Consider the following 22,498-nt stretch of genomic DNA (forward strand, 5'->3'; position numbering starts at 1 on the left):
TAAGGATATTCATGGCCATCAAATTGCTCCTTTAAAGTACTTTCCATGTATGCAGTGTTATTTTATGCATACCTATCAATCTACATAACTTGTAACATAATAATATTGCAGAAAAAAAAATCAAGGTTTAAAAGAAACATTTAAAAGCTTGTCGAATAACAAACTGCTGCTTTTATATCTTCCGATTGATCATGGATTCATCTGACTGTGTTACTAAATGTTTTGTGAGAGCAGATTGTTGACAACGCTTTAGATTTGGAAATGGCCTTCCATTTATAGTTTCCACTTCTGGCTGAAATAGGAATTCTGTAATTAGCTTTTTCGCTCAGCACGGAAGGGATGTCTCTCACCTTTGCTAAGGTGAACTAATGCAAAACAAATATCCTTTCCCACAATACATTTCCACTTTTGTGTTTAGCTGTAACCTCTCAGACCTGTTAATGTTGCCTCCTAGGGCTCTTGTATCAGGAATATCGAGATAAATCTACACGCCAGGAGATCGAAACCCGACGACTGCAGGATTCACAGACAGACCCTGAGGAGAGTTCACCCAGCGAAGAAACCCCATCTGAAGCAGAACCCACAAGTACAACCGAAAGCAAAGCTCCACCACAAATCAGTTTGCTGAGGAACTCCAACTCCAGGTTCAACTTATGGCAGGATCTTCCTGAGATCCGGAGCAGCGGGGTGCTCAGCATCCTCCAGCCAGATGAGATCAAGCTGCAGGAGGTAATGGGGGAAGGTGGAGTGTTTCTTAACTGGGTTGCTGCTTAAAAGAGTGAGAGTGAATTAAGTCAAATGATTAAGATTTAAAAATGAAAAGCTTCATAGCAGTCACAGACAAGCCTTGCCCTGCTGAGTACTTTTCTGTGTTGCACTGCTGGTACCACTCACTCTTTTTTTGAAACTACAGATGTTATTCTATGTGCTATTGCTGCTGGAAATTTCTGTAGCCAAACCAAACTTCTTTTCCCTTTTCTGATTCAGTGTTAGGAGCAATTTACAAAGGAAGACAAGGATAACGAAGAGTCTCTTGCAATAGACCTTTTGGTACCCAGTGCACATTAATCCTCTTCTCAAGTTACTAGCAGAATATATACTTTCCACCAGAAATCTTACAAGAATTCAACTGTTAACTGTAATCTGTTTTAAATATGATGGCCTTAATGGAAAGGGAAGAGATGGAAGTTGATAAGCTTCCTTGGTTTTAAATGCTATTACTTGGAGTCTTATGCAAAACAGTAAAAAATAATGACAGCTATATTTGCATTTTAGCCATACAGTGCAGTGACATCACTGTTTAAGAGTCATATGCTGTTAATTTATAGGGCTGCATCAAACAGTGAAAGGAGTTGGTGGGGGTAGCTGCTGCAAGTAATGAAAACATCAGTCACACGGCAATTTACAACTGGTTGCTATTTTGGGTAGCATTGGGAGCACGAGTGCTCTTTGTCGATGCACAGGACTGCATTAGTAGCTGGCAGTGGAGAAAAACAAACCCTTTTTAGTGTGTGGTGTGCATTGTAATACGAGCGATGGGCCTTCAAAGGCTCGATCCTGTGAGTCCTGCTATATTCCTGCACCAGGATTGCTTCTGCTGAGACCGTTGTGGCAGTGTATCTCTTCAGCCCTGGCTCATGAGATTGTAGCCAAAATGCTGAAGAACAGCGTCTCAGGGTGTGAGCAGATCTCCCTAAGTTTACCTGGATTTGCACAATCGACATCTATGAATCCCTTGTGTATACAGTGCCACCCTAGTCCTGGCCAAGGCTGTAACTTTACTGTTGCGCTGGAAGGGCTCATATTGGGAACCGCAGGGCTGTGTTACACCCTTAGTGGATGGGACTGATGTTCATACAGGGTGGCTTGGGTTAGCAAGCACGGGCTGTTAGTGTGTCAGGGTTACGGCTGAAGGTGACTAAAATTATTTGTTGCTTTTCCATGTTCTTCTTCTGCACTGGTTATTTCCGTATCAGATTTGTTCTGTTTACCTGGCAAAACACCGTACTTCTAACTGCCAGCATTACAAACACAATCTGGCATCTGAAAAATTACAAGCTTTTCTTTTTCTTTCTGCTTCAAAATGAAGAGCCTTTTACAGAGAAACATTAACTTAAAAGTTTGCATTATAGATTTCAAAACCTGCCATTTCTGTTGAGTTACATTCGTTACCTGTAGGTGTTTTAAGGAAAAAATCTTTCTGCTGCTAAACCCCAATGTTAAGTGTTCTGAATTTTCTTCTCTTGGTCTAAATAACAAGAGAAATAAAGCAGATGGAGACGGGACAGTTCTGCCTTAAAAAAGTGCTGTGCTTTCCCCTGATGTTAGTTTATCAGAGCTGAAATTTTCTTCCTGTTTGTTCTGGGATTAGCACAGTAAAAGATTATAAAATTGCTCAAAGCCAGAAAGCTGTGAAATTGGCTGAACATTGAATAGATAAAGTGGAGAATTTGCTTTGTGAGGAGAGTCAAGGACAGAAAACAAGGAGGGCTGGAGAAATCACTGAGGCAATTAAAGAGATTATGTTGAATTCAGCCTTGCTATAAGCAAGCACGGCTTGCTCCTGCAGGGCTGGAACTGTACTCATGCTGGATATGAATTGGGAGTGTGAACTGTACATGAGGGCTTGATTAAGTAAATGTAGAGTCTTCAGCTTCATGAAGGAGAATTGGAGGAATTTACCTGAAGTACAGGGCAGCAGAAATTCTGGTGTAAATGTCTTAAGGACAAAACTATACCTTTCTGACCCATTTTATCTTCAAAAGCTGTGGTAAACACAGGGACTAGAAGAGCTTGCAGTTCTTCAGCCAGCTACAAGAGTATTATTTAGACCCCAGGGAGGAATACCAGTACACAAACAGAAGGAAAGTTGAAGCAAACACCCCTGTTCATGGCTGAGGAAGGGAACACCATCATAGCTGTGATGGAGCAGGACTTAAACAGTCAGAAAAAAAGTTGCACATCTGCAGTAATCTGCAAAATGAAGGAGACAGGAACAAGAAGAGGAATCTGGTGTTTGTTATTGGCAATGACAGAAAATTACTAAGGAGGTTACAAGATAAAACACAAGACACAGGTGTTTTTCAAGCATCAAAACAAGAAACTTGACTGGAAGAGCAATGGATGTTTGAAAAGTGTCATGGAAGGCAATTTGTCATTGTCCTCATTGGAACAAATGAGCCAGAAAATGGAGTTTCAGGAAGAAAAAGAAAACACAAAAAAATCCCCAAACCCACATCCACCCCCCAGCAATTTCAGCAAAAAAAATGTTGCAGCATGGCCCGATAGCCCCGGGAACTCAAACCAAATTCAGACAGCAATGGCCTCTGCGACACCAGCCTTTTTCATCTGAAGCGAACGTGAGAGTAGCAAGATGTAAAACAACAACTGGAAGTGTCACAAAAAATGTGGGTGCAAATGCAGAAAAAGGAAGAACAAAAGAAAAAGCAAAAGACTTGTTACAGACCACAGAGGTCAGGGAAATACGAAAATTATGTGCTACTGGAATAATTATCAGAAATTGCTAAGTCATTGATAGGGTAGTTTTAATTATCCGGACATCTGTTGAGCATCAAACACAGCAAAACACAAATCACCAAGGGCTTTCTTTTAACTATCCAGAAAATGTAATCATGCAAGAACAAGCCAAAAGAAATGCTGTTGGGGTTCTGACATAGAGTCAACATGGAGGAAGTGACAGGCAACACGTATGTAGCAGGAGGAACAAGTGACTAGAGACAAAACACACTCCCTGTATTACATGTGATTTAGGTTAAATTCTGCACCAGGGTACTAGGCTCCGAGGAGGTAGCAGTCTAGAGATTAGAAGAAACAACATTTAATCAGTGAAACTTCTTTCAGCATCAACCTTAAATTAGGTATAGATATGGCCTTTTTGTGGAGTGGCTCTGGTTTATTCCTCTTTCCTAGTTCAGTTCTCTACCTTTCAGTTTGTCCTTCTTTTATTTACTGCATAGTTACCTCATTTTGTCCTTTTCTGCTTGCTAACTGTATTGATTTTCCTATACTGTCTTCATCTTCTGTGTCTTAGGAGATTCTGAGCTGAGTGGAACTTGCCCAAAACAATTTACTAGTAAAAATAGTTTAGCAAAGTATTCTCAATCTTTGAACTGAACCATTTTTGCTGAGATGTTATGAGCTTTGATGAAGTTTTTGCCAGGGATTATTTGGATTCAGGTCACTTTGGTGTTAGAAAAAGGGGCAGAGACAGACTAATCTGCACCATGTGTCATGGTGTGAATTTCGATGAGAGAGCTGCTGCTCTGAAAATATTCTTTGCTCAAGCAAAAGAGGGACTTGAACCTGATTGTGTGCACTGGTGACATGGCTTCTGTGTGGAGGAGCACATTTGACAGGTAGGCAGTCTTTCTCTTTTGTTCTTTTCCTTCTTTGAGCAAACCTTAGATTTCAAACTTCCAAAGAGCTCTCGTGCTGGATTTAGTGCGCTTCTAGCAGGTGGATGTCAGAGTGGCCCTGTGAAGGTAACCATGTCTGAGAGTTGGTCACAGCCAATGCTGTGGCATCGGATCAGAGCAACATCCCTCTTAGACTAGACCAGAATTCCCCCTGCTTACCTGGTGGTTTACATGAAGAGAGCAGGGCCATTAGGAACAGGTATTTCCAATCTATACAATAAAACACCGTATTGTCTCAAGAGGAATTTAGCCTGTAGGATTACTTACTCTTGTCTTTGATGACTCTTAATTTTTCTCCTTTTCTCCTTTTTTATCTTCTACATTTCCTTCTTCCTTAGGCTTCACTTCTCTTTTCCTTTCGCAATTTCTCTGCCAAAACATAAGCAATGAAAATGATTAGTATAGCTAACCACGACAATGTGACTCAATTTCATGAAGTTAATGACCCAGAGGACTGATGGAATAGTGTTGGTCATGTTTCCAAGAGATAGTTTCAGACTATTTGTAGACTCAGGAAGATAGTATTGCTTCAATTGACATTTCGTTCAAATTTTTTTCTAGTTATTTTTGCAATTCTGAGACCAGACGCTTATGTTCTTTTTTTCTAGCAACTGCTTAGAGCTAGCAAAGTTCAGTTATTCCACAGAGATCACATCATCGCATCGTGTGGTTGGATGTTTGATGCCAGTTTAGGTTTGCAGCTCATACTTACCATTCAAAGGGAAACAGCTGTTGGCTGCTTGGAGTTGGTACTTCGGCTCTGCAGAGGACCAGCTGGATCTCCAAAGTAAATGAAGAAACTCGTGCCTTGCACATCCTGTGAACTCTACCAGAATCTTGTCCCCACCAGTGGGGATGTTCTCTATTTTTCCTAGCATCTCCTTTAAATCAGAACCTTGTGCATTGATATTTTCACTATGGATTTCATTATTTCTTTAGCATGGCTTGCACTCTGCGCATACCCATGCAGGTATAGCAAACACACACAAATTAATTTCTCCAAACATAGGCATAGGGGCTTCTGCAGATCAGGAAGCAACCTCCTGGATTAAGCAAGTTGTCTGGGGGTTTAAAGGCTGTGGTACAGTGGCAGGTCTTGATCTTGGCTCTCATGGCCGTCCTGCAATCAAACCTGGCAGAAAAGAATAATCCTGGTTTGGAGTGTCTGGAAAGCTGCAGTGCAAAATGACTGGTGGTATCAATCCCGAGGCTATCTGGAAGGGACAGGCTGTCCCAGCATGTCCTGTCTTATTCTTTGTTGTATCTCTATCTATTTCCGCTTCTCCTCTCATTTATCAAATTTAAAGGTACAGTTAATGCTGTAAGAGGTGCATTTAGGACCTAGCCCGTCATGCAGGGAGAAATATGTTCTCTCAGGTTCACTGGATACCCTGGTGAAGCTGTTGGGGGAAGCTGAGCTGATACTCCTCCACTTTTCTCATTGGGAATCTGGCATTGAAAAAAAAAACAAAACATCCTTTTATTCCTTAAACACCAGCTGTTCCACGTACACTGACCAAGTATGTTTGTTTCTACCCACACTCTTTGCTCTGTCTCCCTTCTGGGGGCTGTGCAGACCCAGCCTCCTCCTCTGGTGCAGGAAAGGACCGCCTGTTTGACTTAGCTGCCCACTGGGAATATTTCCTAGGCTACCAACCCCGCAAAGAGCTGAAGCGTCACTTCAACTGATATTTTAGCAGCTCTGGATTAAGTAACAGTCCCTCCTTGCTGTGCCCGTCCTCTCAGATCTTGGACTGCAGTGTCAGAAATATAACCCAGGTTTCCATACCTCAGGTTCTTCTGTGATGCATAGCAATATTTCCATGGAAAGGCCAAAAACCAATCAGCAGAGAGTTTCAAATAATTCCTTTAAAAAAAAAATTAAAAAACAACTCCAAAAAAGAACAACCAAGCCACAAGACAGATCCTCAGCTAATCTGGAAGATATTTTTCCATATGCACAGCACAAAAAACTATTGTATGTACCTGCTGCTCCATTGGATCTCCTTGACCCTAGCTGGGTCCCTGCAGCCTGAGAGCTGGCAGACCTCGGGGACTGGCAGCCACACTGCCTGGCCAGCTCCCACCCTCACCAGGGTGCACCAAAGGAGCTGTGGGCAGCAGAGGAGCTTGGGCTGAAGGGTCGAAGCAGCTTTAGGTTCAAGGAAGCGAGACTTTGAGCTACCGAAAGGTTCCTTTTGCAGTAGTAGCAGCATGGGGCAGCCCCAGGACAAGGGGCCCTTCATCAAGAGATGTCTGAAGGATCGAATGATTTTTCACCATATTGAAGCCTTTGTGAGAAACTTAATTAATCTTCAACTAACGGATTCAGTAGTTGTGTAAATAATCACCTTTTTTATCTACCTCTTAACGAAGACAATGAGTGTTTGCTTGAGCAGTAAGTGAACTCTGTGTGGCAATAGTGGACTGCAGCACCTGCTGGGGGCAGGTTTCACATCCTCGTCTCATTAACTTGTGATTTATCTCTGAACCAAACCATCAATTTGTCTTTCCGCTTCCCCAGACCACACCCCCGGCCTGAGGAGGCCGGGCTTTGCACCAGAGACTTCTCTTTTAACAGGAGAAGCAAGGGCTGGAATTTGGAGATTATTTATGGCTTACAGTAATAATTGAGGACTGCTTTGTCTTGTTGCAGTCTTTGGTGAATTGGGTCAGAAAGTGTAAGGCCAGGGAGCCTCACTTGGACAATAACAGCTGTATTTCCTTCAGGTCAGGGAAGACACAGGGGCTGGGAGCACCACCGCTGTGTATTTGTATTAGCTGTGCCCCGAAGAGCACGTGGTGCACACTGGGACTGCCGTGTGCTGGGTGTTGTACAGCCCAGCCCCTACACCGTGTTTTTTTCTAAAACAGGAGTGTAGATGGTGCAAGGACACCCTCCTGGGTAGCACAATAAGGCACAACGAGCAGAGCAACAAGCCAGCGCAGCGGTGGTCCGCAGGGGGTTGGAGGGTGTAGGGGGACTGCCAAGGGGAACTCCCCGAAAGGGAGATGGAAGTGCAGGACTGTGACAAGTGGACATAGAGGGGGCCGGTGCTTGGAGCAGCCTCGGGTCAAGACTGAGTGACGCTGGGAAAGAAGGAGGGAGCTCATGAAGTGCTGTTATGTGTGCACATGCACAAAATCAGACTGCCTATATATAATGAGAAAAAGAGATAATTCTTCTGGGGAGATTCAATGGAAAGAAATGTAGTCAAACAACTTAGGAGAAAGACAGAAGGAGCCAGGTCTGATGGTTGAGGTAGGAAATCTCACCTGTTCAAGTCACTATTCTGTGTAACACATGGCAAATGCCATTGCGTGCTTACCTCTCCCCGTACGCCAGGCCTGGAGGGTGTGTGTGCAAGGTCCATGACTGCGTGCAGCACAGATGTTCTCATTAATGTTACGCGTGCCTCTCTATAGAATTGGAAGGTACCTGCTGATTTCCTTCTTTGGGATTCTCCCCCAGGCCATGTTTGAGCTGGTTACCTCCGAAGCCTCGTATTACAAGAGTCTGAATCTGCTGGTGTCTCACTTCATGGAAAACGAACGTCTGAAAAAGATCTTACACCAGTCTGAGGCACACATCCTCTTCTCCAATGTCCTGGATGTCATGGCTGTTAGTGAGCGGTAAGGCAACTGCTGCTGGATTTTTGTCGGGCTGAATGGCATTGCTTTAGCTAACCTCATTTGTAGGGGGATGGAGGAGCTGACTAGGGGCAGTCTGTTACCCACTGACTTTTCAAAGAGCCTGTGGACACATTCATTGCTTTGAACCCCAAGGGCTGCTTCTGGGAACTACCTGGGACAGACAGGTCACAATTAACATGAGTGCTGCGTTTCTCATCTAGCTTCCTGCTGGACCTGGAGCACCGGGTGGAGGAGAATATTGTGATCTCGGATGTGTGCGATATTGTCTACCAGCATACAGTTAATCACTTCTCTGTGTACATCACCTACGTCTCCAACCAGACCTACCAGGAGAGAGCTTACAAGCAGCTTCTGTGAGTTCCAGTGCTTGATGCTAAATTATTTTGATAATTGTATAGGCCACAGATTTAGCTGTAATTTTGATATTTATGAGAAAGGGCTGGATAGCACAGAAACAGGATTTCCCACTTCACTGATTTTTCACTGTACCTCTAAAAAGAAAACACAATTAAAAGGCTTTATAGTAAGGGTGGTATGATATAGTATGCAAGTAACATACCAAGTAAATTCAGAGCCAGCAGCTCCCAACTGTGGGAAATATTTATGGTGCACACTGGGGGACACACTTGTGAAATGTATGTATTTTTAAACTGCAGGTAGAGGCAAGAGCCTGAAAGGCCAAGAATATGATACAGCTCTTTGATGACAAGAACAGCCACTACTTTTCCTGAGCTTCTCAGCAAGGCATTTGACCTACCCAAATTTGAGATTTTTTTTTTTCAGAACAACAAAATTTTCTTAAAAGAAAAAAAAAAAAAGCCATTTTCTTTGCATTCTGGTGTTACACACACAGACGTTACCTAGGCCTTAGGATATAATTGAAGATATTTTTGCAGTATTTTTCAAGTTCAGCAAATCTTTTGGCCCGGTAGGAATACTCTTACACCAGCTCAAAACAAAGAGTGCCCTACAAGCTTGTCTTTGAGCAGGAGAATTAATTTTTCTTTAGCTACAATGTCCTGGATTCTTTCAGGACAGCCCATTGCACATGCTGCACTGTATTCCTCCCCATAGCAGCATCTGGTTCAGGGCAATGTAACAAGCCCCAATCCTTTCCTTTCTCTGCGCTCCAGCTTTTGAGGTAAAAAAAACACTTTAAGGGGCCTCTGTTGAGCTTGGCCAACTGTTCTCTCCAAAAGGAGGGTACCGCAGGGTTTCCTTCAGTCAGAATTGATTAGTATAGCTGCAGAATATAAACAGTTTGCCTAGAGCTGTTAGCTAAACACTCAGAAGCAAAGCAGCAATAGGCTGGATTACTAGAGCTTGAAAAGGACCTGTTGGAGATAGAGGTATTCTTAGATATTAATTTAGAGGGTAGCTTTTTTTTTTTGTCTGCAGGAGAACCTAAAGCAAATTGAAAAGAATAGACTCCCTTCCACAGGCTCCTAGTTAGCACAAGAATTTTGCAGCACTTGGCTGAACTCGAAGCCTGAGGTGTGCCGCAGTTCCCCCCATTTGGCTGTTCCTCAGACACACGCAGGTCCATTCTGCTGTGGCTCTGGTGAGTCACACCCACCACACAAGTACCTGCTGCAGCAGGGAGAAATACTTACAGTGGCTTCTCTTGGATCGTTGCGAGTCACACACGGTAAAGACGGGTTTTGCATAGTTAGCAATGTCTTCTCATCCATGCTGTTTCTGCCAGCCAGGACTCCAGCAGTGTAAGTCTTTCTCAGGGCTCTGCAGTTGCCAAGAGGCATTGTCTTTGACTACGGCAGCTGGGGCTTGTGAGGCTGCTCGGCGTAGCTGTGTCCGTGGCTCAGCAGTGTCCTCATCTGCTGCAGACGCCACCAGGGAAGGCCCGGGCATGGCCCATGCCCTTCTCTGGCCATGTAACAATTTCCGTCCTCCGGCTAAGCAGGCAGGAGTAGCCAAGCTTGAGCTGTTTTGTGGCTTGTCTTGTTCTTACGACTGTGTGAATTTCACCTTGTCACAGAGTTCCGACTGTGTAAAAATATATAATTATGCCTCTGACTCATCTACTTGGACACACACCCCATTCACACACACCTACGCACGCAGCGTATGCTGCTGAGCTAGATGTGCTAACACATGTGAACACTACCATGGCTTCTACATTAAAAGTCTATTTTTTCCCTCCCCCAACACTATAAATAGTTCTAGATTAAAACTAAAATACACCTAGAAGCATTCAGTCCCCTCCTCCCTTCTTTTCTCTTATTGGGAGATGCTGTCTCTGGGACCAAGCTGCTTTTGGGTCACCAGCCACGTACCAGAGTCGCAGGCAGGGTAGCACTCAAAGCCCTCACCTCCTCTCTCTCTCTCCTCTCAGCCAGGACAAGCCAGCTTTCCGGGAACTGATCTCACAGCTGGAGCTGGATCCCAAGTGCAAAGGTCTGTCCTTTTCTTCCTTCCTGATTCTGCCGTTTCAAAGGATCACTCGGCTCAAGCTGCTGGTGCAGGTAGAGTTTTGCTTTTCTATCTCTCCCCAAGGTCTTCCGGATCACTCCCGGAATCTTCCTTTCCAGCAGTTGCAAGTAAGGCTTAGATACAGCCATGATCAGGACGCAAGGTGGAGGAATCAGACATTCTCAATAACTATTTCAGTCATTCAGAAACCATCCCCAAATTAGTGTTAAATTTGCCAGATAGCTTTTCCTTAGCAAAAGAGTTGAGGAGGAACTTTGTTGAGCTGCTAGAAGGAGTAGCAACAGTCCATCAATGCAGCTGCCTGATGGTTAGGATGCTGACATGCAGCTGCACGGTGCAGAACAGCTGCAGAACATGGAAATGCTCCGTGTGTAATACTCTACATAATGGTGGCTTGGACCAGACTATCAGCCATCTTCCCCCTGTGCTTTGCCAGCTTGCCTAAACACTGTGCTAAAAGACATACTTCTAGGGATGAGGAAACAGCTCAGTCCGATTGGTCTTATCCTGCTGGGATTACCAATAGCACTGTCTGTTAGTGCCAGCTCTAGCTATTTTTATTTATTCATTTATATTTATGAAATAGGAGTCTGCCTGCTATATTTCTTTTAGCTATAAGGTCAGATAGGAGCAGGTTTTAATGAAAAAGAGGAGCTAAGAGGTGAGAGTCACTGTACTCTGTCACCTATCCTGTAATTAGGCTGATGGCCAGAAATAACTCTGAGGCCAGCAAAGACTTTTCGGTGCTGTCAGGTTGGGATCAGAGTTAACACAGCCTTTCCTCCCCTGCAGAACATTTTGAAGAAAGTGGAAGAGAAGTCTGACAGGGAAACCACTGCCCTGGACGCACATAAAGAGCTGGAAACAGTAAGTTTGAATGAGCTAACTGAAGGCCATTAAGATGAAACCATCGTGCTCAGTTCCCCCTTCCAGAAAAGACCTATAAACTATATTCACTCCTGGAGCTGTCCGTTTGAATCCTGTCACTGTGTTTCAAGAGTAATTGTCTTTTCTTAAGTCTTCCTTGCTCTCAAAGATGGACTAATCTAGCAGCACTTAGATGTCAGTGATAAGGAATTCCTTGATAACAACAGATGTGTCTGTTTCCACTGTAGGAAAGGGCAGAGAGAATGTTTTCCCTTGGGGTCTTCACAAATACAAACTGTTTTTGCAGATACCTGAAGGTGATGGATCCCACTGAGACATGTAATTAGCTGCAACAGGCAGTAGAGTACAACTGTGTCAGGTTTCCTCCGGTACAGCACACTGCTGCCTCTGACCTAGAATAACAGTTTCTTAATGAAGTACTCAAGCCTGCTTTTAGCCCTCTTCCCTGAAGCTGGTGGGTAGGTGTGGTGTTCAGTTGTGCTAGTTACTGCTGTGTACAAAACACCAGGAAGGCATCGGGTGTTTTCCATCTGGGCTGTTCCTGACACAGTCAGACAGGGCGATCCCACCTCCTGGCTACATATCTGAATGATCTGGATGTGGCAGGCAGCTATGTGGGCTGGGATAGAGTGTTTGAACCCTTCTCCATCAGAAGCTTGGAAGATCTCTTGAATCCTGCAGATCAATATAAGTATTTGAAGTTGAAAACTGTGCTAGAACATTGACTTGAGGATACGGTTGCAGCTTCTGACTGAAATACTAGAACAAAATGGGCTCTTGGATTTGTCTTGAACTAGTCTAGGAGGCGTACACTTTGGAGATTGCTAGGGATAAAGACAGAGACCTTAGCAATGAAGAGTGTCTTGCATTAATATTTGCAGAATCCGTCATGATGTATCTGCTAAGCCAATTGTTTTTCCATTGGTCAAAAGCCTGAGGAAAACTGTTCCTGTAGTATGCAGATGACTGCAACTGTTGATGGAAAAAAGCTCTTTTTATATTCAGCTGTCAGTGACTCACGTGATCAATTTCATAACTCCCTTTGCATGGTTTCTTATCTGAAAATGTTTAAGTTTAGATGCCTATGCCCAGCTAGGTGCAGGCATCACAGCAGAGACCAGCTGGTGCTTATTTTCTTTATAGGTATCCTATTTGATAGGTAGGAGCTGATCACAGTTTCAGTTGCTGATGTTCTGATGGATTTTGAGTAGCAGAAACAGAGCACAAAGCAGAGCTTGTTCTCCAACGTAGTTTTTCTACCTAGCCAGTTCTCAAGAGAGTTGCTCCTTACGAAACAGGCAATGGCATCTAGGTTAAGGTCCCTGTAATAGGGTAGTGCCTGCACGTTGGTTGTGGTTTTTCAGTTAAAAGTTTGTACTCAGCACACAGTTGGGCTCTGTGTGATGAATGTCTCTTTCCACGGGACATTTCACAGCCTTGGCATCTGGTGGTGCTTGGCAGAACCACAGCTTTTGCATCTTTGAAATGAGGATCTTTGGCTTCATTCTCTTCTTGAAGATGATACTGCATGTGTACCTTTTTTCAAGGGTTGAGGACAAGAAAGGTGAGATACATGGAGTGTTAGGATCTGGCAAATGAGCTGTTCCCCTCGCTGTGCAACCAGGAGTGTTGCTTAATATTGTCTGGTTCAGTAACAATGCAGCCATTTAACATGTCCTCTGATAGTCAGTTTCCAGCTATAACATCTTCTGGGTGTTTGGGGTTTTTTGTCGTTGTTTTTTCTTTCTTTTTTTCTTTTCTTTGTCATGCGAATACAGCACAGATAGAAGAGCTTGGCTTGGTCAATTCCTGTTACGGCAGGGCACTTACCCTGTCACGGTCAGGCCTTTCTGTGCTGCCTGTCATCATTTACCTGATTAAGGCCAGTAGAAGCAAATCTTTCTACTCCTTTTTTTTCCAGGTGGTGAAAGCATGTAATGAAGGAGTCAGAAAGATGAGCCGAACAGAGCAGATGATCAGCATCCAGAAGAAATTGGAATTCAAGATCAAGGTATAAGCATAGGCTGGTAACCCTTTGCAGACAGCGAACCAATGGCATCCAGGTGGTGTGCGCACGTACATGGCAGCAGTAACCTGGTTGTGCTCCTTTTAGTGAGTGTTCTGTGGTGGCCTGGTCCACACTGTCCCCCTCCAAGGCCTTTGAAGAGCATGCTGCTGCTGCATCTGTGCGTGTTATCTCTGTGCACGGTTCTGCAGAGGCCGGGGGCAGCACTGAGGCCAACGTGTTGTGCACGTGCACAGATGCGACACACTGGCATCAAACCGCCTGCGCGCAGTGGGTGGCTCCTGCTCCAGCACTCAGTTCTGGCTCTTCCCTCTCACCTCTCCAAAATGCAGGTCAGCTTTCAGCTATTATTTTACATTACGAATGACATTAAAGGAAAACGAAAGCTACAAAGCAAAACACTTCAAAGCTGGAAAATACCAGAACGAAGCGTGTCCCACTATTTTAATTAATCCCTACATTTATGCATTACGTACAGTCTCTAATTACTTGCTGATGAACTATTTTAGCCCCACTCAGGGAATGACTGAATCGATATTTAGGGGTATCTGACCAGATCTCATTTAATGTATGCCATGAAACTCCAGCGCTGAGTGTAACGTTGCCAGTTCTTTTCTTGACTGCTACGGAGCAGTTCTTTTCTTGACTGCTACGGAGATGCTTCTCAGATCTGTCAGCTTCACAAACTTTAAGGAGGACATTTAAGCTTCCCAGCAACCTTTTTATGTACCTGGACGACTGAAGCAAAAAAATGTAGAGACCATTTGTTTGGAAAGCCACACTGGGCACCTGAGAATTTGCTTTTCCAGAGCACTTTATCAGTGTGTCAAGGCTAGACCACAGTCCACAGGACAGCAGTAGATTGGGGTAGCCACAAGACTGCCTTCATCTCTTGTAAAGCTGAGGCTGTGCTGGTAGGCAGGAACTGATTCATCCCTGGAGCAGGTCTGCCTTGGGCACTGGCGCAGGAAGGGTGCTCTGGTGAAAAACGTGCAAGACTGTGGAAAGAAAGATTGTGCCACCATGCACATGACAGACACAGGGAGGGAGCGAAGGTAGAAAGAGTTGCAGTTACGCAGATATTTTCCAATATTTCAGTCATTTGACTGGAAGTGTCGTGTTCTAATGTAAGATGCTCTTTGTTCTGGGCTTCTTGTTTATAACACAATGTACAGTAAAACTCTAGCAGAAGTGCTGTTGTGGCTGTGTGGGCAGTATCTTCTCCTGACTGGGACGGACCCACCCAGTGAGAACCCGTTTAACCTGTTTTTTTTGTAGCCAAAAGGCCAAATACACGTTTTTGAAAGTCAGTCTCCTTGGCCAGAAAGGCTCAGCCCAGGTGATGAGACAAGGGATCCCCCAGAGACAGATCAGGCAGTGCGGAGCGTAGCCTGGTGTTTAAATCCAGCACTTGGCACTCCAGCGTCATCATCCTTCAGTATTTGTTCATTCTCGGGCCCCTGCCATGTCCCCATCTGAGCTCTGTTACACTCTGTGCCTGGCTGCAGTGTGGATGGCAGAGCGCACTGCCCTCTCTGTCCAGCTCTGCTCCGTCCTCTGCAGTGCACGTTGTGGTGATGGGAGCTCACTACGCTTCCTTCTGCATCTCCTGTTGCTTTCAGCATCTTGACCACATAAGTCCATGGTTTTTTGCTGCTCTCCTGATCTTTGCCATCTTTTCCTCGCTTCTAGTCTGTGCCCATCATCTCTCACTCCCGCTGGCTGCTGAAACAGGGGGAACTGCAGCAAATGAATGGTCCAAAGACATCACGAACGCTTCGCACCAAGAAACTCTTCAGAGAAATCTACTTGTTCCTTTTCAATGATCTGCTGGTAATTTGCCGACAAATTCCTGGGTGAGTGCAAAATCCGGGTAGTACGTGGGGGCACTTCATTAGTCCTGTTTGCCCCTGGGTTTATCCAAGCTGTGATGCTGTGCCCCTGTCCTATCCCCGCGGCACAGTCCTGGCCTGGTCTGTACGCCCCCCTCCAGAGTCATCTTGCCTTTGAGGGCAGTTGACTCTTCATGGGTGGCACAGCTCTCTCCAGCTGAAAATTTACGGCAGACAGGACTTGAACAGATTCTAGGCCAGGTCTCCCAGCAGGGTAAGTGAGCAAGTGTCTACCAGTTTCTGCAGAGTGGCAGTGAGATACATCCACTGGTGGGCTGACTCAGGAGGCCCATCTTCCTGTCAAGAAGTGATTTTTTGACTCATCCCTGCCTGAAGAACAGCTCAGACTTGGTCAGTTAAACTTCTAAGAAAGCAGGCTAGAAAATTTGAGCAGCAGGGAGGAGTATAAATTTAGGCCTGAGGCTAGCAGTTGTATTTGACATGGTGTAACCTGCCTCAGGAGGAGCAGAATGTCATCGTGGTTAGTACTATGTCTTGTGCAACTAGACACCAGTGAAATATAGCAGCACAAACAGACAGGTCCCAGAGAACAGCGCGTTCTTTGTAGCATTAACTAGACTCACCGGTAGAGAGCATCTCACTAGTCCAACATTTCTAATAAACATGTCGCCGCAGTGTCTGTACGCCTGGAAATATTTTGCTTCTGCGGCAGCTTGTATCCAGAAAACACAGAAGCATTTTACAAATAGGAATGAATTAAGCCTCACAGTCCCCTTTGAGGGAGCGCTGTCTGTGTTTTGTACATGGGGAGCTCAGACAGAGCGAGCAACTTGTTCTAGGCCACGCAGGATGCCTGAGGCAGAGCAAGGAGAGGGTCTCCTGCTTTGCGGTGCGTTTTCATAGCCACCCGCTCATTCCTTCCCACAGCAGGGCATCTTCTGTCCTCCTGCCATGCAGAGGTTCCTAGTTTGTGTCCCCAGTTTAGTTCTGGGTGGCTGAAGCCAAAGTCTCCTGGGATAACTGCCATTTTCCCTACTCTTCTAATCTGTCCCAGGGACAAGTACCAAGTGTTCGACTCGGCTCCCCGGGGGCTTCTTCGAGTAGAGGAGTTAGAAGACCAAGGGCAGAGTTTGGCCAACGTCTTCATCTTGAGGCTGCTGGAGAATGCGGATGACCGGGAGGCCAGCTACATGCTGAAGGCATCATCCCAGTGAGTACAACAGTCACCCTGCCAGCGCTCAGCACTGCTTTCTCCCTACACCCCTGCAAGGGCAGCACCCTGCCTGCATGGGGACCAGCTCTCCGGGGTTACCAGGGTCAGGCAGGGGTCCCACTGCTGCAGCTGGGCTGGCCCTACAAACCTCTGCTCAGCGTCGCTCTCCCAAGTCCGCCTTCGGTCTCTCCTACTGAAAGACACTTGTGAAAATAGGCAGGTTTCTCTCCTGTACGATGTATTTGTAGCATCCGGGGTGGAAGATGAGTGGGTGCTTTGCATTCTGAGACAGAGAGGTCAGAAATCAGTCCCGGCACAGGAGTCTAACTGATTTACAGTCTGCAGCGTATTCAGAAAGTAAAAGCAAGTAGGATGTATGCTGAGCACACTCCAGTGGCTCAGCTGGCTCACTCGCAAAGATCAAGGCCACGTCTGATCAGCGCCGTGAAGCAAAGTGACTCCTGCTTGTAGGCAAAGGTAGAGAAGAGTCCTCTTCCTCAGCACCTTCCACAGCCGGTGCCAATCTTGTGCAGCCCTTCTGCGGCTCAGGGACTCCTTGTCTCCCTGGATACAGGTTTTTTTGGCTCACTGATTTTTCACTTCAGGCTCCAACAAGCTCAGACTGGGCAAATGATTCAGCTGTGCTAACACAGACCTGATTGTTTTGGAGCTCAGGGCACGGCTTTCTCATTGACCCAAGCCTTACCAGGCGCACGTTTTCTAGGCACAGCATCTGTACTATTATAGGTGTACGTGTACCACCAGCTAAACAGCTACCAGAGATGATGCGCAGCCCCAGCTCGATGTTACTTCGCTGTCAGTAGGCCAGTGTTCGACATCCATATCCCTTAGCAAAGACCAGCCCCAGCTGGGACCACATGCTGCTGCAGCCCTGGGGGCTGCACCCTGAGCCCCCCCAGCACGGTGCAGCTCCAGCATCAGGAAGACGAGCCCCCTGCACGGCAAGCAACTGCACCTTCTCCCCAGACATGTGACTGCAGCTTTGCTGTACTGAAAATAGAGATGTCAGTCACGTTATGCAGGGCAAACGCACATTTGACGTCTGTGAGACTGAGCGGTGCAGAGAACAATAAACCAGGCCAGGGTTTGCCTCAGCTCAGGGGAGGCAATTGCAGTTCTGTGCTTCTGCAGCCTGTCGCATCTTCTAGATGGCCGGAGAGAGCGTGTGATCCAGCACACGGCTTGCCAACAGGTCTTACGCACTGAGATGTGATGTAGCAACTGCGGAAGGCTGCTCTTCCAGAGCTGCAGGGATGATCGGGGCAGTACCGGGCACAAACTGGAAAATTGAAGAATTAGAAGAGCTAAGTGGGTGCCAAACAGACTGGTGCATGTGTTCCACAGCACTTGCGGCATTTCCCAGCTCTGAACCCATACAGCAGTGAGGACCTGCTTGGTGGCAGCTTGCAACTAATGCCCTGGGTGGGCTCCGCCGGGAGCTGGCAGTACATTTGGACATAGCTGGTCACAGGGGCAGGACTGGAGGGGGAGGTGGGGGGGGGGGCCTTACAGACTGAGAGGAGCTGGGGGCTGCGGGCAGGATCCAAAGAGCCCTGCAAGGAGCTGTGTGCAAGGCCAGCCTGCAGATAGGCCCACAAGCATGGTACAACCTTTGATTTGATCTCTCTGTCAACCCCTCAGTGCACAGGGCCCTCATCTGCACATCTTCATGGCATGAGGGGCTGCACTCGACCTGCAGCTGCAGTTGTTTTTCACTGGTCCTTGGCATCATGCTTCAGCCCTGAAGCACAAGGTATTCCCAGCCCTACAGATCAGCCTGCCAGCACTCGTCCTTCACATCTCCCTTTTAGGCCTCTCTCCTCCCAGAAGAGACTCTGGTGGCTTTAGATGTGTGTCAAGTTCACGCTTTAAACTACCATCTGAGAAGGTAGAAAGTTCTGGCTCCCTTGGGGCCGGGAGTACAGCTGCTCCTCCAGGCAGGAGCTGGAGCCTGTGAAGATGAACTGCCCCGTTTCCAAGCGGGGCTGAAGGAAGCCTCAAGGGAGCACCAGGCCTGGGGCTTCTCCAGCGCCTGTGAGATCTTCACCCTCCTGCTGCAGGCCCAGGTTTTGCATAACAGCATGCTGGATCTGGCAGCATGTTCACACAGGTCTGTTGTCTCATCCGCTGCCAAGCGAGCGGTACCCTTGGTATGCCGCAGCGTTCATCTGCAAGTGAATTAATCAGCTCTGCCCTTTAAACGTTCCTGCATAGCAGCTGCGGGAATAAACGGTTCCTCTAACTGCTTTTCTGCAGGAAGAACTTCTCTTGTTGACCCAGCTGAGCCAGGAGCTGCTTGTGGTGGTTAGAGCTCAGGGGGTGCCAGGCCCCCCACCCTGCTGCTGGCTCTCTGAAGCTGTGCTGCTCCCCAAAGAGGGATGCTGCTGGGTGTGGGGACAGCCTGGGGGCCCTGCGGCAAGCCAGGCCTATGTGGCAGGGCCCAGGGCACTGTGGCACGTGACATCCCAACCGGTGCGTGCAAGAGGGGAGCTCAGCATCACCAGTGAGTCCAGGACCCCAGGGGGGCAGGCAAGAAAGGGCTGCGAGAAGAGGAATTAAAAGGCCAGAGCTAGCTGGGCAGGAGAGCTGGGGTCCCTATGACTGTTGCATGCTCACGACCTCGGTTTGTCTCCCCTATCCAGGAGTGAAATGAAGCGCTGGATGATTTCACTGGCCCCAAACCGGAGAACCAAGTTCGTTTCGTTTACATCCAGACTTGTTGGTAAGAGACACAGCATGGGAGCCAGGAGCTCTTCACCCCTATCCCAGAGTACCTTCTTCCACCCTGACTCTTAGTCCAGCCCCAGGCCTGGGGCCTCTGCCAAACCCTCTCCCTGGGCTCCCCTTGTGTTTCCACCATCAATACCCACTTATCCCTGGGCCTGGCCTTCAGTTTGCTCCCCTCCAGCCTGGGCTGGGCTGCACCAGCACTCTCCCTCCCACCCAAGCTGCTCATGGGGTGGCACTGCGGTGGTGGTGTGCACCCAGCTCTCTTCCCCCCAGAGACGCTCCCTGGGTCCCTGTGGCCGGGGCACCCCTTGGCCTCTGCGGGGTTTCTTACTGGGTCAGAGCTCACGGTGCTGTGCTCACCTGAGCTGTGCTGTCCTGCAGCGGGTTGTGTCCCAGTCCATCCCACACTCTCACCCTATTCCCCTGCAGACTGTCCACAGATCCAGTGCGTCCACCCGTACGTGGCCCAGCAGCCGGATGAGCTGTCCTTGGAACTGGCTGACGTCCTCAACATCCTGGACAAGACAGACGACGGTACGAGGGACGGGTCGGGGCTGTGCCGGGAGTCCCTGTGTAAGGGTGGGCAACGCTGTAGGAGAGGTGACTGTTGAGCAGACAAGAGGGGTCCTCCTGCCAGGGAGAGACCCTGGCATTGGCTTCACAGCCAACAGAGCTACGGCCTCCTCCTAAAATTCAGCAAATCCAGGCTTCCCTGAGCTATGGCAGGGCTGGCAGAGACACCCCAGGTGTAACCTAGAGCTGTTCTTACCTTGATGATGCTTCAGAGCCACCCGGTGTGGTCTCTGGGGCACACTTGTAGCTGGTGAACTCAGTCCCATTGGGTCTCTGCTGTGTAGCTGTAGCATCAGGGGCAGCAGAGAGCACTCAGTGGCAGCAGTGCCTGCTTTCTGCTGGCATCCCTTGAGCCAGTTGTCCAAACACAGTGCTGCTCAGGCGAGCGGGGCTCCTTGGCTGGAGCTAAAAACTGGGTCCGCTCCAGCACAGGCCTCTGAGCAGCTTCCAGAAAGCACTGCCAGCTCCGTACTCTTTCCAGCACAACTGTCCCGGTGCAGGAGCAAGGGCCAGTCCTTCCCCATTTACACCTGTCTCTGTCTCTGCTCAGGCTGGATATTTGGGGAGCGTCTTCACGACCAGGAGAGGGGCTGGTTCCCCAGTTCTATGGGGGAGGAGATCCTGAACCCCAAAATCCGAGCCCAGAACTTGAAGGAGTGTTTCCGAGTGCACAAGTCAGATGACAGTCAGCGGAGGAAACTGGGCAGCAGAAACCGCCAATGACTGCTGTCGTCCCCAAGTGTCTGGAGTGCCTCTGGGAGAGGGGCAGAGGACAGAGGCTGCCAGCTGGGAGGATGTGGCGGTGATGCCGTGGGCTGTGGTGCAGGACCTGGCGTGCCAGACCAGGCACATGCACCCCTGAACAAACAGACTGTAGTTCCTGGGCTCCCTGCCGCACTTCCCGCAGCACTAATCCTTCCCTGGAGATCAGTGCTTCGAACTGGCTAAAATAACACCTTTCCAGGTATTCTGTAAAGCCCCAAAGAGCACGAGCCAAACGGACACAGCCCAAAGGCCACCGGGTGCCGGCTAGCTGACCCCCGTTTCCTGCGCACATGGTAGCTGGGGCTGGGACCGGCCGCTTGGGAAATGCCCCTGGCCACAAATGTAACTAAGCAATTAATGTCGCCTGGTTTGAGCCCTTACAGCTCATCGCTACCTTTTGAGTTTGGGGCTCTCCCGAAACTGTTACAGTTTCTACCCCTGTAAGATGCAGAGGAGCTGTCTCGCCACCTCTTACGCAGCCTGTTGGCGCCAGGCTAGGACAAGCCCCAGGAACTCCACCTCCCCAGTTCTGCTGTGAAGCTCGCGGGCCCATTCCCACCGGCAGACCCTCTATCTGCTTCCACTCAAAGGGTCCAAAATGCTCCATGCCCAGCCCCACTCCACCACCAGCCCTGACCCCCGTCTCTGCCTGCCTGATGGCACATCTGGGCTGTGCCCCATGGCTCACCCCCTCTTCCACAGCCTGCATCCCTCCGCAGAGCCGCTGCAGAAGCCTGGTACCACAGCCTCTCCCGGTTGATGCGGCACTCAGTCTCCGCTACTCACTGTTGCCAAGGCACAGAGCAGGGTGGCTGTGGCAGTGCCTCCCCGCACACCACCACGTACCACGGGAGCACCAGCAGACCCCAGCTGCCACGCAGCAGGACAGTGACGTTACCCCAGGAGCTGTTGTCCCGCAATCGCTGCCTGCATGCTTGTAACCCACACCACCCAGCTGCACGCACAACCTGTGTGCGCAAAACCCCTGTACAGGCTCACCTCTGTGTATATATGCAAGTCCTCCGTCACCAGCAGAGACGGATCATCACTTCCTTCCAGCTGTGGCACTGAGCGTCGCATGAAGCCCAGAGCACAGCAGTGAGACCGACCAGGGGACAGACCCACGGCAGCTGCCTGTTGTTCAACTGCCTTGCTCTGAACAGTCCCACACGTGGCCACAGCCGAGGGCTTCTTAGCCACAGGCTGTTGCTGACCTGCAGCCAGCGTCCATCAGAGAAATCAATTATTTGGCATCATTCCGTAACACTGCAATGGAGAGTCTTCCAGGCGCCGTGGGCTGCGCTGCTGTATGCTCCAGCGGTGCGACGGGGATGGAGAGGAGCCGCCTGCCGACGGAGCCACGCACGGAGTAGTGGAGCGCGGCCACGCTGGTGGCAGCATGGGGTGGAAGCAGGACACCATGGAGCCGCTGGAGGGGGGCTCTGGGGCTGGTCTTTGGGCCATGTGGGGCCCAGGTTACACGTGCGGTATGTGGCATGAGGCCAGACCCAGCTGAGGGAGGGATGGGGCTGTCCGTACCGTCACTGCACCCCTGGGACAACCAGCCCAGAGTCAGCCCTGCACTGGTGAGGCTGCAGCCAGCTCCCAGGGCCAAACTGGTGGGAGCTGCAGCAGTGAAGGGAGAGTGAAGGTGTTCCGCCCTCAGGCCCAGCTCAGTGCCACCATGTTAGTACGTGACAACAGCCAGCAGGGCTGTGCCTGCCCCGGCCACCCATAGCTCACCAGGGAGAGGGCTTCTGGGCAGCTCACACCGGCCAGAGCCTCCCAGCAAGCTGCCGGGGCCCAGCCCAGAGCTGGGGGCCAGGAAGGGAGCACAGCCTCCAATCTGATACATTAGGCTCATTTAACAGGAACATCCCAAGTCAGG

General features: G+C 48.6%; 1 protein-coding gene across 1 annotated transcript; it reads left to right on the top strand.

The window, feature by feature from the left end:
- The first annotated feature begins 456 nt into the window (after positions 1-456).
- On the top strand, positions 457-20,588 carry NGEF (neuronal guanine nucleotide exchange factor). Its single transcript, XM_009886526.1, has 11 exons — positions 457-729; positions 7,909-8,069; positions 8,291-8,443; positions 10,444-10,573; positions 11,334-11,408; positions 13,351-13,440; positions 15,148-15,311; positions 16,363-16,518; positions 19,185-19,264; positions 19,702-19,806; positions 20,396-20,588. Exons 2-11 carry the CDS (start codon positions 7,912-7,914, stop codon positions 20,566-20,568), a joined length of 1,284 nt encoding a protein of 427 aa, XP_009884828.1. The 5' UTR covers positions 457-729; positions 7,909-7,911; the 3' UTR covers positions 20,569-20,588.
- Positions 20,589-22,498: the final 1,910 nt, after the last annotated feature.

Source organism: Charadrius vociferus, unplaced genomic scaffold, assembly GCF_000708025.1.
Source record: "Charadrius vociferus isolate BGI_N301 unplaced genomic scaffold, ASM70802v2 scaffold1346, whole genome shotgun sequence".
In the NCBI taxonomy this organism is placed as follows: Eukaryota; Metazoa; Chordata; class Aves; order Charadriiformes; family Charadriidae; genus Charadrius; species Charadrius vociferus.

Excerpts from the sequence above, each read along its gene's own strand:
- NGEF (XM_009886526.1), top strand. The coding sequence starts at position 7,912 with ATGTTTGAGCTGGTTACCTCCGAAGCCTCGTATTACAAGAGTCTGAAT. Across the intron at positions 10,574-11,333 it reads GGCTCAAGCTGCTGGTGCAG|AACATTTTGAAGAAAGTGGA; the intron begins GTAGAGTTTTGC and ends CCTCCCCTGCAG. Across the intron at positions 16,519-19,184 it reads ATGCTGAAGGCATCATCCCA|GAGTGAAATGAAGCGCTGGA; the intron begins GTGAGTACAACA and ends TCCCCTATCCAG.